This window comes from Muscardinus avellanarius (assembly GCF_963383645.1).
Source record: "Muscardinus avellanarius genome assembly, chromosome: 13".
NCBI classification, from domain to species: domain Eukaryota; kingdom Metazoa; phylum Chordata; class Mammalia; order Rodentia; family Gliridae; genus Muscardinus; species Muscardinus avellanarius.
In genome coordinates this window covers 90,840,693-90,858,947 of record NC_137799.1, presented here as the reverse complement: position 1 = coordinate 90,858,947, position 18,255 = coordinate 90,840,693, and the positions used below count along the sequence as shown (strand labels likewise).

At 40.1% G+C, this 18,255-nt stretch overlaps 1 protein-coding gene across 1 annotated transcript in view; it reads right to left on the bottom strand.

Moving 5' to 3' along the window:
- NTRK2 (neurotrophic receptor tyrosine kinase 2) overlaps window positions 1–18,255 on the bottom strand; it is a gene marked incomplete at both ends in the record, with an annotated part of 373,926 nt that overhangs the window by 274,595 nt on the left and 81,076 nt on the right. Inside the window, 2 exons of the mRNA XM_080709003.1 lie at window positions 12,885–12,984; window positions 16,225–16,322. Coding sequence (XP_080565129.1) covers window positions 12,885–12,984; window positions 16,225–16,322 — 198 coding nt within the window. The remainder of the gene's footprint in view (window positions 1–12,884; window positions 12,985–16,224; window positions 16,323–18,255) is intronic.

The following is an 18,255-nucleotide window of genomic DNA, read 5'->3' as shown; positions in this document are numbered from 1 at the left end:
GCACCTCTAAAATCACCCTGCAAGGAGGTACATAAACATATGTATCAAAGTTAATCACCAAACAAGCATGGGATCGAGGGAGGGGGAGAAAATGGGATGGGGACTGGATGAGGGCTAATTGGATGATGTGTGCTTGTATATCCTCTCAAGTCTTATATCCCAATGTGATGTATGATTATAATGCACCAATAAAAATAAATTTAAAAAATAAAATAAAATCATCCTGCAATTGCCCACACTCAAAGAGGAAAGGCTGCATGCAAATCATTTAGAAATTGTTTATTTGGGGCTATGGAATGCATGGCATTTCCATATGCAGAGATCTAAAATCCCAAGGATTTACTTCAAACAAAATGACAAAGCCATTCTGGAACGTCAGACTAACAAGTCAGAAAACTGCCCCGCTATTGGACTCCCCCCAGAAACCCATGGCGTTCCAGCTAGCAAAGGCGGGGCTGCCCCGCTTTGCCTTCAGACTGGGATGTCAATGGTGCTGCTGCCAGGACTCATAGGTCATGCAAGTTAACACTAAACAGAGTCACTGGGAACATTGTCAATTAAATGAGAAGTGGCTCCTACTGATAACTTCGGGCCTTCTGGAGAGCTTCTGAAGATGAACACAAGTTGAAAACTATCCAGGAATAGCGTCCTCCATAGAGAATGGGAATTTCATATGTGAAGAGATAGAGATTCCACAGTGGAGGGAAAAGCAGATTCTGTCATTGCATGCCAAAGTAATACTAATAAAGACGGTATCATTACACACCAAAATAATATCATCAGATGGGTCCAGCTGTGATTATACCGAACGGTTTTATGATAGGACTGTAGATACTGAAGCTGGAGAGGACCCTCAGATGACGCTTGCAATGTTGTTTCTGGTCTTTATAAAATTTTCTTTTACAGACGACCCAGGAAGTAAGTATGAGAAAGGCTTGGCTGGGTGGTGGACTCTACTCCGCCTTGCCACGACTACAGAGGTCGATAAGCATAACTGCAAATAGAAACTTTGTGCCATTCTCCGCATTCTCTCCCCCCACCCACTCTGGCCCTGAACTCAAGTCTTCCTTCCTCCCTCCCTCCCTCTTTTCCTTCATCCCTCCTTCCCTCCCTCCCCACCTTCCTCCCTTCCTCCTTTGAACCACCATCAGCTGGGGCTGAGGTTACTTTCATTCCTGGCATCTTGCTAAAGGCTTACAGAGTTCAAATGAGATCAGGTCACTGGAGCACCATCCCTCTCTTCCTCTCTTTCCTCCGACCACTAATGCTTCCAGATGATCTAGGAGGAAGCCAATGTGTTTCTACTTTTGCAGATGCCTTTATAAAAGCACGGGTCTTCCACTGCCATTCTCCTGTCCAAGCCCAGTTTCTCCCACAGGAAATGCAGCCTCTTGGCCAGTGGTTACAATCACACGGATGGTGATCTGTTGCATAAGGAAGAATTTAATTTCTCCAGAATCCCTCTTTTCCTCTCTAGCAGGCTGTAAAAACATCAACTTGAAAGTCTGCTTTTGCATACAAGAAATAATTTCAGAAGTTATAACCTCCTCTATGCAAAAGGAAATCCTATTAGAACTTTCTATGATCTCATGTTTCTAGATTCAAACTGATGGATATTTAAGATCCCTATCAAAAGAAACTGCTAAAGCATACATGCAAATTAGCCAACAAAACAGGTTTCTCATAAAACCCAAAACAAAGCCGGATGTGGTGACATCCAGTACTTGGGAGGCTGAGACAGGAGGATCTCAGTTTGTGATCCTCAGCTACTTAGTGAGGCCCTCTGCAACTTGGTGAGAACTTGCTTCAAAATAAAGAATAAAAAATAGGCTGGGGGTGTAGCTCAGAGGTAGAATGTCCCTGAGTTCCATCCCCAGTACCTCAAAAAATAATTTAAGCAAATGAATTGTTCAAAGGACAAAAGAATTAAGAATTTATTCATAATGTCTTTAAAAACCAAAGGGCTTAAATGTATGTTTCAGTAATTTATATACATTACACATGACTATACTGATAATAACATAAAGGTAATATCAAAATGATCACAAGTTTGAAACTATATCCAAGAATATTCAATGTTATCCATAAAGATACTCTGTGACTATAATTTTAATAAGTTCTATCAATAAGCCTTAAAGCTCTTGTACACACTGCAATTCAGAGTCAGTATAACACCAGACAGGAATCTCTCATATCCTTTTCCTTACTGATATATTGCAACAACATAATATTAAGAAATAATCTAATACAAAGAAATAATAATTTCTTATGAAATTAGTGCAAAGAGCCAAGCACTAAATTAAGCACTAATTTAATTCATACAGTCACTAGAAAGAAGAATATTATCCTTCATTTTACAAAAGTGAAATTAAGATTTAGATTTTTTTTTTTTGGTGGTACTGGGGTTCCTGGAAACCCTTCTACCTCTGGGCTACACTCCCAAACACCTATTTTTTATATTTTTATTGGAAACGGGGTCTCTTAAGCCAGCCAGGCTGGCTTGGAACCTGCGCCATCCTCCTGTCTCTGCCTCTCAAGTGCAGGGATTACAAGCCTGTGCCACCACGACCTGCAGATTTAGATTTTTAAAATATGCCCCAAATTATAGTTAGTATGCAGAAAGCTCAGGATTTGAATGCAAGGTAATCTGACTCATAAGTTCACAATATTGTAACCCTATGTGTTCCTAAGGTTGACAATTTAAGAGTTAACAGCGTACAAACACAAAGGATGTGCATCGATCCAACAGGCGATCTCCCCAACTACCACGAGACGACTGTGCTGATTCGCAGCTAAACTTACTCCCATAGTATTCAGTATTCTTGTCCAAAATAAAGTAAGATAAAGTCAAAGCATATGTTAGAATTTAAGCCAACTTATTATCTTTCTTCTTCATAAATTCTGAAAAGCTTGTCCACCAAAAGGAGAATGAGCTAAAAATGAGGGGGAAAAAAACATAAGACAGGAAAGAATATTAAGATTAAGAAGCACAGAAAAGCAAGAAAAAATGGTAGAAAGAAAGGTAAAAGAGGATGTGGAGAAGGAAGAAAAACAGTAAAGTTTTAGATTTTTTAAAAAAGTGTGTGTGTGTGTGTGTGTGTGTGTGTGTGTGTGTGTGTGTGTTTTACTGGGGATTGAACTCAGCCTTCTACCTCTTAGTTACGCCCCAAGCCCTTTTCTCTCTGTTTTCAAACAGGTCTTCCTAGTTTGCTGAAGAGTCACACTCCATTGCTGAGGATGGCCGTGAACCCACGATCCTCCTGTCTCAGCCTCCCAAGTACTGAGATTACAGGCCTGTGCCACCATGCCTGGTTAATTTTCAGATTTTGAAAGCCCTTTTTAAAGTAGGCTATGATCCATATGAGGAAGTAAAAGTGAATTCACAGAATCTAAGTAAAGCCCAAGAAGAGAGATTTCTTTTCTCACTTTTATGTTTAAAATCTATTTGGTCAAAACTTTTTACCTGGTAGTGTAACTAGTAGTGTGGAAAGTCCCTGAACAATATTTCATGAGCTTTCTATATTACAGACAAATACAACCTCTCCCTAGAATCACAATAGGCTTATGGGAACAGATCAGGTAACACAGGCAGTTAAAAATTAGGGTCCTGGAAGACATTGTGTTAAATGTAGTAAGTCAGGCACACGAATAGCCAAATACCACATGCTCTTACATACATGTAGAAGCTAAATAAATTAATATTGTAGAATCAAAGAACAGAATAGTGTTCATCAGAGGCTAGGAAGGGTAGAGAAAGAGAAGATGGAAAGAGGAAGGTAACTGTGGTTGACAGCAGTTAATCATGTATTTTAATTTTTAAATATACTTTTATTGGTGCGTTGTAATCATGCACCAATAAATGTGTATGTGTTTTCCATACACAATATTGAGATTGGCATTGATAATTTCACATATTTCAACATATCTAGTAGGATTTTAAAACATTCCAAACACACACATGCACACCACACACATGGTAAATATTTGAGGCAACAGACATGCCAATCATCTCGATACGATCGTTATACACTGTATTAATGTATTAAAATGTTGTACTATACTCCATAAACATATACAATTATTGTATGTCAATTACAAAATTAAAATTTAAAAAATGTCTGAAGAATTAAGTTTCCTTACAATGAATAAATGAAGTAAAGATGATAATTTTGCTTCCTGTCTGGCCCTGTGCTGGCCAATTCTTAAACATTCTACGTACTTTTTCAAGATGTTACAAAAATATATATTTTGCTCTGAAATGGACATTATCCAAATGTTGGCATTAAAAGAAGTCTGAGACTTTGAAAAGTAGGTTTTTTCCTCACAATATGGGGAAAGCTCTAAATAATACCTCCAAACAACAGGAAAGAAAAATTTGGACTAATTCTTTTCCTTAAATATATTTTCAGTTTGTTAAATTACTCAACTCTTCCAACGGAACATCTTTTCTGCAATTTCCAACGACCGATTAGTATGGACAACTTTTGTTCTCTACTAAGAGTTAGTCTTAAGATACACATTGAGTTTAATTTCAAGCTTCATGGAGGCAGCAAAATAAAAATTTCATGTGAGAATTTATTTTCTTGGATACTGTTTTGTAAGGTTCATCTTCCCATAGTGGGAGAAAGAGCTAACAAAGCTCCTCACTTACTTTCCAAAAATGAGGTAATTGTGAGGTCTTTTAAAATATTTTTTGTTGTGTTAGTGGCTTTCTGATTCCAGAAAGTTACAATAATCCTGTTGTTCTCTCTGAAAATATCACACTAAATTTTCCTTAAGGTTCCTCATTATATTTATCACAAAGGATAAAAGAGCTAAGTTTTTAAAACACACAGAATAAACAAAACAAGTGAAAAAAAACTTTTAAAAAGTGTGTTTATAGCCTTAGAGCAGAAAATATCTCAGTGAAAAAGAGGGAAAGATTTGCCTCCATAAAAAGTTTTATATTTTTGTCTGCCACAGACACTATTCAAAAGTCAAAGGCTAGAAGAAAATATGAACAATATATAACCAACAAAAACTAACATGAAAGTATTTTACATCTATAAATCAATAATTAAAGTAACATTTTTCTTATTCTTCACATGATGAAAATATTCAGCTTTGTTAATAAGCAAGCATTGTCATCGTGTGTGTGTGTGTGTGTGTGTGTGTGTGTGTGTGCGCGCACGTGTAGTGTTGTTGATTGAACCCAAGGACATTCTACCTCTAAGCTATAGCCTCAACCCATTTTATTTCTTATTTTCAAGTTGGAGATGGCCTTGCTAAGTTTCCAGAGCTGGCCTTGAACCTGTGATCCTCCTGTCTCAGTCTCCCAAGTACTGGGATTACAAGAGTGTACCACACCACCACACCTGGCTTTGAAACTACCACACCTGGTTTTAACTAAAACTGGCAAATTATAAAAGATTGATAATGTCCATTATCAATGAGAATAATAAACAAAACAGTACCTTCATATACTGTTACTGGAAGAATACACCAGAAAAGCATTTGTACGAGACAATCTATCCACATTTAAGATATACACACTTTTCCTCTCAGCCATTCATTTCAAGTAACTATCTCCATATTGGGACGTTTTTCTGAAAACTTGGTAAAAAGCTAAATGTTCAAATGTGCCAAATACATCACAATTCATCATTAATAATAATAATAATAATAACAGTAGTTTTTATATAGTAATTACTAAATGCTAAGAATGCTTGAAAGTGCTTCACAGACATCAACTCAGCTTGTCTTCCTAACAACCCTAAGAGGTTGCCTGCTAGACTTTCAATCTAGAGACTCCCTCAAAGGCCCATGTGTGAGAGAATTAGTTCCCAGTTTGCCGCTAATGGAAGGTGATAGACACTTTAAGAGACGGGGCCTGTGGAAGGAAGTTAGGTAATTGGGAGCATGCCCTTGAAGGGAATGATGGGCCTCACTCCCTTACTCTTGATTTTTCTCTCACCCTATGGCCATAAGGTGAATATTTTTGCTCTACCACACGCTCCTGGCATGATGAGCCAGCACTACCCAAAGTAATGGGATCAACCAATTAGGGTCTGAAACCTCTAAAACTGTTGGCCAAAAGAGACCTTATCTCCCTTTAAGTTGATTATTTCAGGCATTTTGTTGCAGTTAGAGGAAATCTCACAAACAAATTGATATGTTTCCGAAAGAAACACTGAGACAGGAGACGATATTTGCTCAAAGTCAAACAGTTCATAAGAGACATAAGCCAGGATGATTGGAAATTCCACTGAATAGAAGATAGTAGATTCCCAGAGTACAAATACAGAAAGATCTCTAAGGCAAACTGTTACCTTAGAAGAAGATGCGGAATAAGACTGGTATTATAAAAGTTCCTGATGGAATAAAATAAATTAAGCTACATGTTTGATGATCTACATAATAAATGAAGCTATAGATTTGATCATTTACATAATATACTCATTCTGGATGGTTAAAGAAAGTTAAATCCAGAAGTAGAAATAGTAGTGGGGAAAGAGGTCGATAGAGAACTTCTATTTTTAACGTCATGTATTTCTAAACTGCATGAAATTTGAAAAATCAGAATGCATTTGCTAGTGTTATAACTTTTCAATGTGATTGTTATCTATAAAATAAGTGGGGGGATAGGAAAGCCGTTTGTCATTACAGATGTTTCTAACACGGTACTTCTGGCGAAAGCCAGAAAAATAAATACTATATAAAAAATAAATACTATATAAAAACTACTGGGAAAAAGTCACATTTTTCCCTCTTTTAAAAGCTGATCCAAAGAGCTGTTACACTCAACCTCCTAAACTTTCCAGAGCTGTTTTCAGCTCATATAAAAGGCTTTAGCCTTCGACCTCCTTCGCTTTGGCCCCACTATGTTTAGGACTATTTTTAAATAACCAGATTTTTGGTGGCTGTTGAAAGGCATCCAGATCATTTTTAAGAGCAGAAATAGTGGACTTGGAGCCTGGACTTTGGAAAACCTGGACCCTCATCCTTAGGCAGTATGGACTTTCAGTATTTATTAAGTGGTAACCTCTAAAGCTCAAACAGCAGGAATGGACGTGTACAGGGAGTTTTATGTGCAAGGGTAGGAGGCTGCACAGGAAATCTGGGCAGGCTGTAAGGACAGTAAGAGAAAAGCCTTTCCTTCTAGTTTCTTCTACAGGGATTTCTTAGGGCCACATAGATACTTTACTCCAGAAAGATAAAGGATTGCTTCAGTACTTGGAGGAAATGCAAATAACACAAAGCTGATAGCCAAAACTTTTCTGTACCGGCGTGCTAAACAGCAAGCCCCTCCTCCTGCCGGCCCCCTTGAATGTTTTCCAACTCTGTACACCATCAGTGTCCCCGGCAGGGCTCCCAGCACTGAGCACTCTCTGAAGACTTGGCAGCTCTTAGGGCCCTGGATGCCTCCATTTCCCCTTCATATGCATTCGACATCTCCAGTGAAGAGGGAGCCAGCAGGCAATTCGAGAGCTAAACACAAGGCTCGGTTGCAACACAAGTGGAAGCCTCCAAGGCTGGGTTGCCTATTCTTTGGCAATGAAATTCTTGAAAATTCTTCAAACCTTTTATCACTGGATTGGAAAGTAAAATCGAAATAAACCAGAGCTACGGCCTGAAAAGAAAGGGATGAAATTATGCGCTTGCTTAATAGAAGTATTGATACGTGCATAGATTTAGATAGATTTGCTATATATGTCATGCATCCATGTTAAATACAAAGATGAATAATCTCTGTACATATCGCACTGACAAAAGAGGCTTTATTTGGGGCTTAGACAATTATGGTAATACAGTTCAAAATCAACAGGACGCTGTAAAGGGAAGATGGATAGAGATCAGTTCTATTTATTGAATTGACATCTTTATTGAAACAAGGCCAGTAGCCTATTGGACACTAGCAACAAGAAGTTTAAAACACTAGAATAAACTAAAGCAAAAGATAAATCTTGGGTCACAGCGAGATAACTGCCATCTTGTTTCAGAACTGGACCAAGATACATCTTCCAAAATTATATCTCCAAAGGTAGAAATATAGAAACTGAGGATATTCATATGCAAAACAGAAAGCTAAAGTGAGCCTTCCAAACTTAAATAGCACTATTATTTAAAATAGTGGCTAAAAACCTACATACCCTTAGATAAGACCTAGACAAAACGGCCTCTTGTGACCATTCACTATTTTGAGTCATAGAAAATAAAGAGGATGGGGCAGCCGGGTGTGAGAGTACACACCTGTAACCCCAGTACTTGGGAGGCTAAGACAGGGGATGGCAGGTTCAAGGCTAGCCTCAGAAATTTAGTGACACCCTTAGAAACCTAAAGAGACCCTGCTTCAAAACTTAAAAAAGAAGAAGATTAAAAAGGACTAAGGGTGTAGCTCAGAGGTAGAAGCCCTTGGATTCAACACCTGAAACCAAGAACCAAGTGGTGTGTTATCCATTTTAAAAACTGAGAGACATTCCAGAGCATCCCTACAACCACTTAGGTTGGCCATCCTCCAAATATTAACTATTTTCCAGTTAGCAGACTAAAACGGCTGAAGCTAAAATTTGCCTCTAATCATTCTGTCACTTAATATTTACAGAGTGCCAACTCTGGGCAAGGCACTGGGTAAATAAAGATGAAGAGAGAAATAATAATGCCGTCTCCAGGGAGCTCATAGTCTTTGCTACCCGGGCTGGACAGCACCATCAGCATCAATATCTTGTTTATGATGAATCGACAGGAAAAAATAATTCCAGACAGAAGCTTACAATCTGGGGACCAATCTCCAAAGAGAGCATCGCAGTTCATTGGCTATATCTTCCGATCCAGATTCCAATTGCTGTTTTGAAATACAGCAACCACCTTCCCACAGAAGCCATCTCATCAAGAAAGTCTGAGTTCTTAGAAAGTACCTGAAGCTTGAACTACCCTGCATCTAGCTTTAGTGTGACCTTAGGAGGTTTTTGGTCTGTGTTACCCTGGGCCCATCCATAATCTCAAGACTTCACCCATAGGCTGAAACAGTCCACACTCAAGACAAGGCACGCGATGCTAGTACTATATGGGTCAGAGGCGATTTGTTCCCCAAGTGTTCCATACGTTGGGACGTTGGTCCCCAGGGCAGCAGGGTGGCACCCAGCGGAAGGGGGCTGGGTCATCTGGGTGCTGCTGGCCTTGCAGAGCTAGCTGGGAGAGCGCTGGTTTACAGGGTAAGGCCAGCCCTCTCTGTTCCTTGGCTTCTGTTTAACCCTGTGAACGCTCCCTTTCTCACAGGCTCTCACCAAGGTGTCATACAGCCATTAGGGCCCTCACCAGAGCTGGCACTGAGGCAACATAAAAGAAATAAAGGAGATATGTTGATAGGAGACATACAGGAAGAACAGGGAAATGTAACTTTAATTCCCCAACACCCTTCCTCTTCAGCCTAGCCTGTCATCCCCCTGCTCCAACCAGACCAGTTAGCCCCAGATGTCTGAGAAATTTGCCAGTCACCCTGAGCACTGTTGACTCTCCTCCATCTCCTTGGATGCTGTTAGCCTCCCTAAATAGTTTAAGTAAAAGAGAAACCAGTTAACCAGGCATGGTGGTGCACGCTTGTAATTCCAGTACTTGGAGGCTAAGACAGGAGGATCGTGCAGGTTCGAAGCCAGCCTCAGCTACTTAGTGAGGCTCTCAGTAACTTAGTGAGACCTTGTTTCCAAATTTAAATATATATATATATATAAAATAGTTCTGGGAGTATAGCCCAAAGGCAGAAAAGCCCTGGGTTCTACCCCCAGTACCAGAAGCAAAAAAAAGAGATACCAGTTAAGATGGTGGAAGCCCAGCCAGGACCCCAAAGATAACCAGAACACCCTCCGTCATCTCATAAATACCAGTTACTAAACTGATGTCATCCTCAGGAAACTCCTTCTACCTCCCCCTCACGAAGTTTCCTCTAAAAGAAGAGCCATGGATCCACAAATGTGTCTTTCTCTCACTCTGAAGATGTCCCGCATTCTCCCTTGAATGTGTATTTATTGCTTTCCTAAATAAATACCTGTGTATGTCTCTGATTAGCCCTTGCCAAAATTCTTTTCTGCCATAGAAGCCAAAGACCCCAGAGGCCCTGATCTGTGCTCCCTTCTCTCCTCTACTGGGAATTCTTCTGTACCTTCATAGTATTAACCCTTCTCCTTTGACAACACCATGCTGTTTAGCCTTTCAGCCTCTGAACTCGTGAGCTAGATACATCTTTATTTTATAAATCATCCCCCTTCAGGTATTTTGGTATAGCAATGGAAAACAGACCAATACAGCTAGGAATGGGTCAAAAGCTGTGAGTACCTAAGGGGGGTGGCAGCCATCCTCTGTGGCAGCCTGTTCTATGGGAATAATGGCGGGGCCAGAACCTCCCCCAAGATGCTTCTAAGAGCAAGAACATGTGGAACAGCTCATCTGCACACTGGCCACTGGCCTTTCACTGTGTTTGTCCTTCTGGCCAAGGCTAGGCAATTTATTCTGTTGTTACTCAGAAGTCATGACTAACATATTGCCTAGTTATTTCAGGAAGTATAATAGTGTTTTTACATATTCTGCCCTTTTTAAGACATGCATTTTCCTTGCTCTAATAGCATTTAAAGTACATTAAGTCACATTAATTTTTAAAGACCACTTTCTATGCAGTTTCATTTATACTCAATGCATGGGCCACATCTTAATTTCTAGATCCCCGAAGATTATCAACTCAGCATACGATTTGTAAAACCAGAATCTCAAATCAGGCCCTGGTTGTTCATTTCATGCCACAGAGTGATGTGTGGCTAAGAAGAGCATAATAAGCCATCCTAGACAGGAACATGAGTCTTAGACAAAATTTCTGAAAATGATTTTATTTATGTTTAGGAGTAAGGGAGAAAAATATATAATATAGTAGTCAGTGCCCAGAGGAAGTCACTGATTGGCTCTGTGTTAAGATTAAACAAGCAAGCTCTTTCTTCCAACTCATTAAGGATACCCTCCAGTTATGCTCAGAAAATGTAGGTGCCTTGACTGATAATCACTCAAAATTATCCAAATAAAACACTGTCTCAGTCTTAACAACAGGTTTTCAATATAAAATACACTTTTCTGAAACAAAATGTCTTTCTTCTTTTCCATAGCTGCACTAGAAGAAGTCAGAGGTTCCCTCAGTTGTATTCCTAAAATCAGTGTGGGGAGAGGCTGTGCAATCTTGCTCCAAGGATTCCCAAACTCTTAATGAGCTCCCAGAAGGACCTGGATATATACTCTCTCTGCAGCCCATGGAATGAAAGATCATACACGAAACCCTTCAAAAAGAAAATTCTGTTCTGCTAGAACTTGATTCTCTCCAGCAAAATCTATGCTCAGGGACGTGAAGTCCAAGTGCCCCTTAGGAAAGAAAGCACCTGCTGCAGAAAAGAAGCAGAGATGGCTGGTGGGTAGGTATCACAAAGAGAACAGAGGCAAGTCCAGCCCAGGGGGCAGCTGAGACACGGGGCCCCCAGGGTCGGGGAAGCAGTGGGTGAGCTGGGGGCACAGGCCTGCTGCACACTGCGCCGAGCTCGGCGAGAGGCCTGAGCCTGTGACACAGAAAAAGGGCACTCAGGGAAGTCGTGAGCTATAGCAGTACCGACATCCCCTAGAAGCTGCTAGAAATGCCAGCTCTCAGATCCATCCAGACCTTCCCAAGTCAGAAACTCTAGGTAAAGCCAAGAGATACAGGTTTCCACAAATCCTGCAAGAGTTTCTGGTGCCCAGTTGTTAGAGACCCAGGGTTGCCCAAAGGATTCAAATCACCATGGTGTAGTCTCTCTCCCAAGCCTCACTGATAATTAGAAAATAAAGGATCTTTTCTCTTCCTAAAGAAATGTCAACGGTCAGCAGGTAAAAGGGGAGTCCGGAGAAGGTTTGGGGTTTTCATGGTCATTCTTATTTCATGGCACAAGTTACCACTACTCCTCCTATTCACTTCTGATTTAAGGATCTTAGTTTTAGACAAAGCAAGAGAAGGGAAGGTGGTTAGTATCTGCCCCACAGCCCGTCGTGTGCTGGCAGCTCTCAGGCAACAGTGGTAGTAATTCCAAATAGACCAGACTCGCTCTCCAACACAGCCAGATGGCCCTAAACCTCTTCACAGCCTTCCCACTCAGACCCTTATAAAGAGTGTCTAGCTATGAGACCACACAAAATAGGACAATAGCTTATTAGCCAACGTATAAGTTTACACTCCAGAGCAAACACTTTTAAATCATTAAAACTCTTCACTTTCTATTTAACTAGAATAGATGTAAATGCACACTCACCCCCCCAAAATTAATTTTCTAATCTCTAAAGGAGACTATCTATTCCTAAGCAATATAGCCACTAATTTTTAAGTACAACACTCAGATTTTTCCACTTAAAAAAAAGCCATTCATGCACAAGCTTCAGTGTACCACCACCAATATTGTTCTTATTTTAATTCCAAAGGACTTGCTTAAATTTCAATAAATGAGAATCAGGAAACGCAATAAAAAGACCAAAAGCATACCACTGCAGATCTGCTTATCAAACTGCACAAAGTACACTTCCCCGAACCATTCTGTTGTCACTGTGTCTCACGAAAGGAAACATCCAGCACTGTTTATAAGCCTATCTCATTATTCACCACCTGATACTCAAGAAGCCAGTCCCACGTCTTCTGGGAAAACTGTCCTCATGGGAAAGTTGGCAGTGCTGATTAATCAACATTATTTTCTCTGTCTCTGATTCGTAGTATCATATACTTGTTGCTATTACTTTTCAGCCTTAAAATCTACTCATCATAAAACTAGCCACTTCCTTCTTTAGAGGTAATTAGCATTAGTCATAAGCCAAAAATGATTCCATATTAGAAGTAAAATAAACACAACCCTTCTTACCTTTCATGCCAAACTTGGAGTGTCTTGCCAGCTTAAGCAGAAACAGCATCACCACCAGACAAAACCCCACCACAGATGCAATCACTACCACAGCGTAGACCTAGGGAGAGGAAGAGATCAGGAACAAACTTGCTAATTAATTAGTTTCCTACAACTTCATGATAATGATGATGACAGTCTCTGTTCAGTGCTTCCTATTTGCTCTGATCACAGCTTTAGGTATATCAATGCACTTAATCCTCACACCCTGTGAGAAAATACAAGGGTCCTGTGATCATGTCTACAAATGAGAAAATGTAAGGCAAAGCTTATAAAAATGGGTCTCTGCTGAATGTGGCATAGAAAGAGTTGTATCTCTGTCTATAGATCTATCTATCTATCTATCTATCTATCATGTATTATCTATCTATCTATCTATCTATCTATCTATCATCTATCATCTCCATCCATCCAGAAAGAAGGAAAATGTGAGAGAGTTCATGAACCATAATGGCAAAATACCAATAACTCTTGAGGCTGGTGAAGGTCACAGTGGAGTTAGTTCTGCTATTCTCTCTAGTTTTTTGGCATGCTTGAAAGTTTTCCGCAATAAAAATATTTTTAGGTCAGTATTGTTGCTCTTGGGAGTTGGAGACCCTGGGAGGGCACTTGTGGGTGTGTCCTGCTTGTGAAAGCTCCTGAAACTGTGCTTCTGATGAGTGAATTTTTCCACATAGATGGTATAGGTTGGAATAAAAGGGTGAGTTGTTTTAAGTTTAAAAAGGTATCACCCCAATCTCACTTACATGGATGGTAGGGGGCCGAGAGGGGCAGGATCCTGAGGAAATCCCACCAAGTGCTGGGTACATATATGGTCATTTCACTTTGATCCTCACTATGACGTATAATTATAAGACACCAATAAAGGTATAAATATGGAACAGCAAGATATGGATTACATAAATAGAGAATGTAGAAGCCTGCCACAACTCTGAGTTGGGGATGACAGTTACAAGTGGAAATTCGGTTTTGACTGCTACCACTGTACCTGGAGTTCTTATGATCACCACACCACTCCAAGTACATCTTAACACTCTAGACACAGAGATGTGAGCAGCACTGTGCGGTGCCTTTCAGTTTGGTTCAGCCTGAGGTCTTGTTTCTAAAAACAGAATTCTGAAGGAGTTGGCAATCTTTTGCAGCAATAGGTCAGATAGTAAATGTGTAGGCTCTGTCTGCCACAGTCTCCATCACAACTACTCTGCTCTGTTGGTGTAGAAGATAGAAGATTTGGAAACAAATGGACATACCCATGCTCCAATAAAGCTTTATTTACAAAACTGGATGGGCATCTGGATTTAGACGTTTTGCCAGCTTCTGCTCTGAACTGTCTTACTTGTCCACAATGACTTACACACTTAAACTTCATTGCTTCATTAAATATGCATAATCCTCAAATAGTGCCCCCCCCGTGGCAGTCATTAGACTGCTCACCCAATATCCCCAGCATCCACCCCTGTGCCCTCCATAAAACGCACTTCCTAACTTGCTGCGGTGAGGTGGGTGTGCATGACTAGTTGACACTCGAGTCACTGCAGGGTAGAGAAATTCACTGTTGGTCAGAGAACTTATTCTAGGACAGTGGTTCTCAACAGGAATAATGTTGCCACCTGGGGGACATTTGGAAATTCTGGGTTGTCGCAACAGGATGGAGGGCAGCAAGTGCCCTAGCATCTAATGGGAAGAAGCCAAGGATGCTGCTAAATGCCCTGCAGTGGCCAGGTCAGCGTCTCCAGACGAAGAGTTACTCATGCCCAAACGCATCGTTAGCGTCAGGGTCGAGAAGCTCTACCCTACACTGCTCTACAGCTCTTTTTCTTCCTGCCTTACTAAACGCAAACTCTCTAAAAAGCATCACCTTATAAACCCAGTCCTAGAATCAGGACAAGGCTTCACTACCTTTAGTAAAGTATGAAAGGATCCTTTGTGGCTTTAAGCCATAGATTTGGGGATTTCTGTTACAGCAGCATAGCTTATCCTGATATACCCGCCCCAGAGCAAGAGGCACAGAGAGTGGATAATTTTAAGAACAAGGGTTCTTCCTGAGTATAAAATTTACATTTACTACTTATTAGAGGCATAACTTTAGAATTACTTATCCTGTCTGTATCTCATAATCCTCATGTGTAAAATGGGAAATGTAATAATTCTCTCACAGGTTGTTGTAAATCCTCAAATAATTAATGTAGATAATAGGCTCAGAACAAAGTCTACTATAATAGATAATATGTTATTGTCAGTTCTAATAATAATGATGTTGATAATAATGATGATAGCAATAAAACTAAAATTTAGAAAAAATTTCAATAAATAGCCCAAACTCACACCTCACAACTTTATTTTCTGTGTTTTTGTGGTACTGGGGGTTGAACCTAGGGGTATTCTACCTCATAGCTACACTACCAGCCCTATTTCATATTTTATTTTAAAACAGTCTCACTATATTGCAGACGGCCATGATAAGTTGCCGAGGCCGGACATAAACCTGCAATCCTCCTGTCTCAACCTCCCAAGTACTGGGATTACAGACATGTACCACTATGCCCAGCTCCAATCTTGGAATTTAAACTGGTCAATCCAGATATAAAATGTTATTTATTTGTGCTATCATCTCATCAAAATGTGTGCTTGACAAGGAAGGCAGGTAAATAAACACATGGCTAATCCTTGCACGGTGGCAGTCTCTGATGAGAAATGGGGACAGCATTAAATAAGTCACAAAGCACAGAAAGGAGTGATGCCAGTCACCTGGCCAAGGTGGAGCAAAGTTGTGATCATCTTCTCTGGTGCGCTAGTGAGGTAAGGCTCTCCCAGACAACTCCCTGGTACACGCCTGAGTTCTGACTTAGCTGCCTCACCAGCCTAGCACAATCCCTACAAGGCTAATTTGTGGATCAATTTTTTCTAACAGAAACCACTGCCTTCCAGCTTACCTAATGAGTTTGTGCTTTGCAGTTGTGGTTAAGATCTTTTTTTTTTTCTTCTTTTTGGTATTGGGAATTTAACTCAGGGGTATTCTTCCTCTGAAATACACCTCCAATTCTTTGTTAATTTTGTATTTTGAAACAGGGTCTCACTACATTGCTAAGACTGTCCTCAAACTGCCATCCTCCCGTCTCACCCTCCCAAGTACTAGTATCACAGGCGTGTGGCCACCACACCCGGCTTCTCTCCCAACTTTTAGTGTCCTGTTTACATCCTGAACAAGAACAAGGTCCTATGGAAGCAGCTGCATTCCTGTGAAATATGAACCTCCCAAATGCTCAGACTGGACAAGAAAACCTCTAGTTAGCCCACTCACCGAGAGGCGCTCCTGATCAGTTTTGCTGGGGTCGTTTGTGGGAGGGATTTCGGAACTTCTGTTCATGTTGTCCCCGATGTCATTCGGTGGCGTCCAATCTTATATTGGAGAAAGGGGAAAGAGAAGGAACATGGAGTTGTCATTAGGCTGCCAACACAGATGAGGCCACAGAAAGGTCCAGAACAAAGGAAGGCAAGTCACAGACACTCCAAACCACCAACAGCCTGGCTGTGGAGGACCGCGCCCCTGCTCCTGCCTTCTAACTACTGTAGATTCGGGATGCAGGATGAGCGTGTTACTCATCCCAGATCTTTACATCACTCTTTTCTTGGGCAAATTCTAAACCTGGTTTAGGCTTTCCTTTTGCACATACATTCCTTTATTGACAGCATCTTTAAAACAAATGTGAAGGGGAAATAATCATCTAAGAGTCATAGTTTTGGAGATGTGAAAGAATCTTCAGAGACTTAGCCTGACCACCAGGTGAGGAGTGGGAAATGACTCTTCTAAGCCCTCTGGGAAAGAAAGGGACGAAATCTAGACATCAACCCAGATGTCAGATGAGCAGCCCTGGTTTCTGGCAGGTGCATCTTATTTGAGTAAAGCAATTGCTTAAGATGGAACATGATACAACCATCAACACAGAAGTTGGGCCCACAAAGAGACTTTTTGAAAGAGCTCTGAATCACCAATATTTCAATTTCAGGATTATTAAGAGATGAACCAGCTCAGTCCTTAGAATTGTAAGGGTATGTGCTCATTTCACCAAGCCTCCAAAGCCATCGCCATCTTCTGTGTCAATTTCTGACTACATGGATCAGGCTGGAAACAAATGACTGAATTTTTTGTAGGTAATTCAAGTTTTTATTAAAAAAATGTCATATGCAAACTATCACAGAAAGTGCCTGATAAACCTACTGCAGATGATGGTGTTTATAAATGTCTGTAGTTTAATTCTTAATAGGCGCTTGGCTTCAGTTTCTCTCAACTAGCTACCTCATGACTTGCACTCCAGTTATACGTTTTTAGATGAACTCAGGGAAAACAATTTAAATTACACTTTTATTAGCAGAATGTCCCTTCGAATATGAATAAAAAGTCATAGGAAAAGCACATGTCCTCTGCTTTCTGTTTTCCTCATAATGCCAAAAGTCACATTCTTGCTACTTTCATTTTGAGTATCTTAAAATTTACTGATTTCAAACATGAACAAATAGAATTTGTTTTCCTTCACTTCATATGATAGCCACTCATCTAAAATTTAAGCCATTAAATTTTGTATCTATAATTTAATATCATAACATTTTGGCCCAAAGACTCAAAGCAAGAGCTGATGTCAATGGAAAGATGATATTTTTAAAGTCTTGAAGTAACTGAACAGAAATAAATTCCAAAGATAATCTCAAAATGTGAAATCATGATTCAAGCATAATCCTTTTTGGCACAATTTGAGATATTCTTTCTTTAAATCATATCAGGCAAAATAAAAGAAAAAATATGCTAATTACATATTCCATATCAACCAACCCACAGCTTAGAGGAAATATAGCTCAACATAGATAAGAAGGTAAAGACAACATAATCCCTCATTAAAATTAGCTCAGGTAAATACACACAGAATAAGCATACAAACGGAGAAGGACTTTCTAGAAGGAAACTAAATATTATGTGCATGTTTAAATATAAAATTAAAGAACAGAATTTTTTTAGAAGAAACACATACATGTAACTTTTTACCAATTAAATTTTAAATCATTCAAAATTTTAAGCCAGATGTTTAAACGTGGCCTGTCCCTTCTCCAAGCATAGTGGCCTCCTGATCACAAAGGTGGTTTGGTCTCTGTTAATGGTAGCTTTCCATCACTTTCACACCTAGCAAAATATCCTTGGATTACCTACTCAGTGAGCATAGTAGGGATGAGATGCTGAGTCAACAGCTACTATCATGGACTCTTGGATTCTCCCTTTCACAGCCCTGTAAGTGCTCTATGCTGTTTAAGGTTTTAACCTGTCCACCTCCAGGGAGGCAGA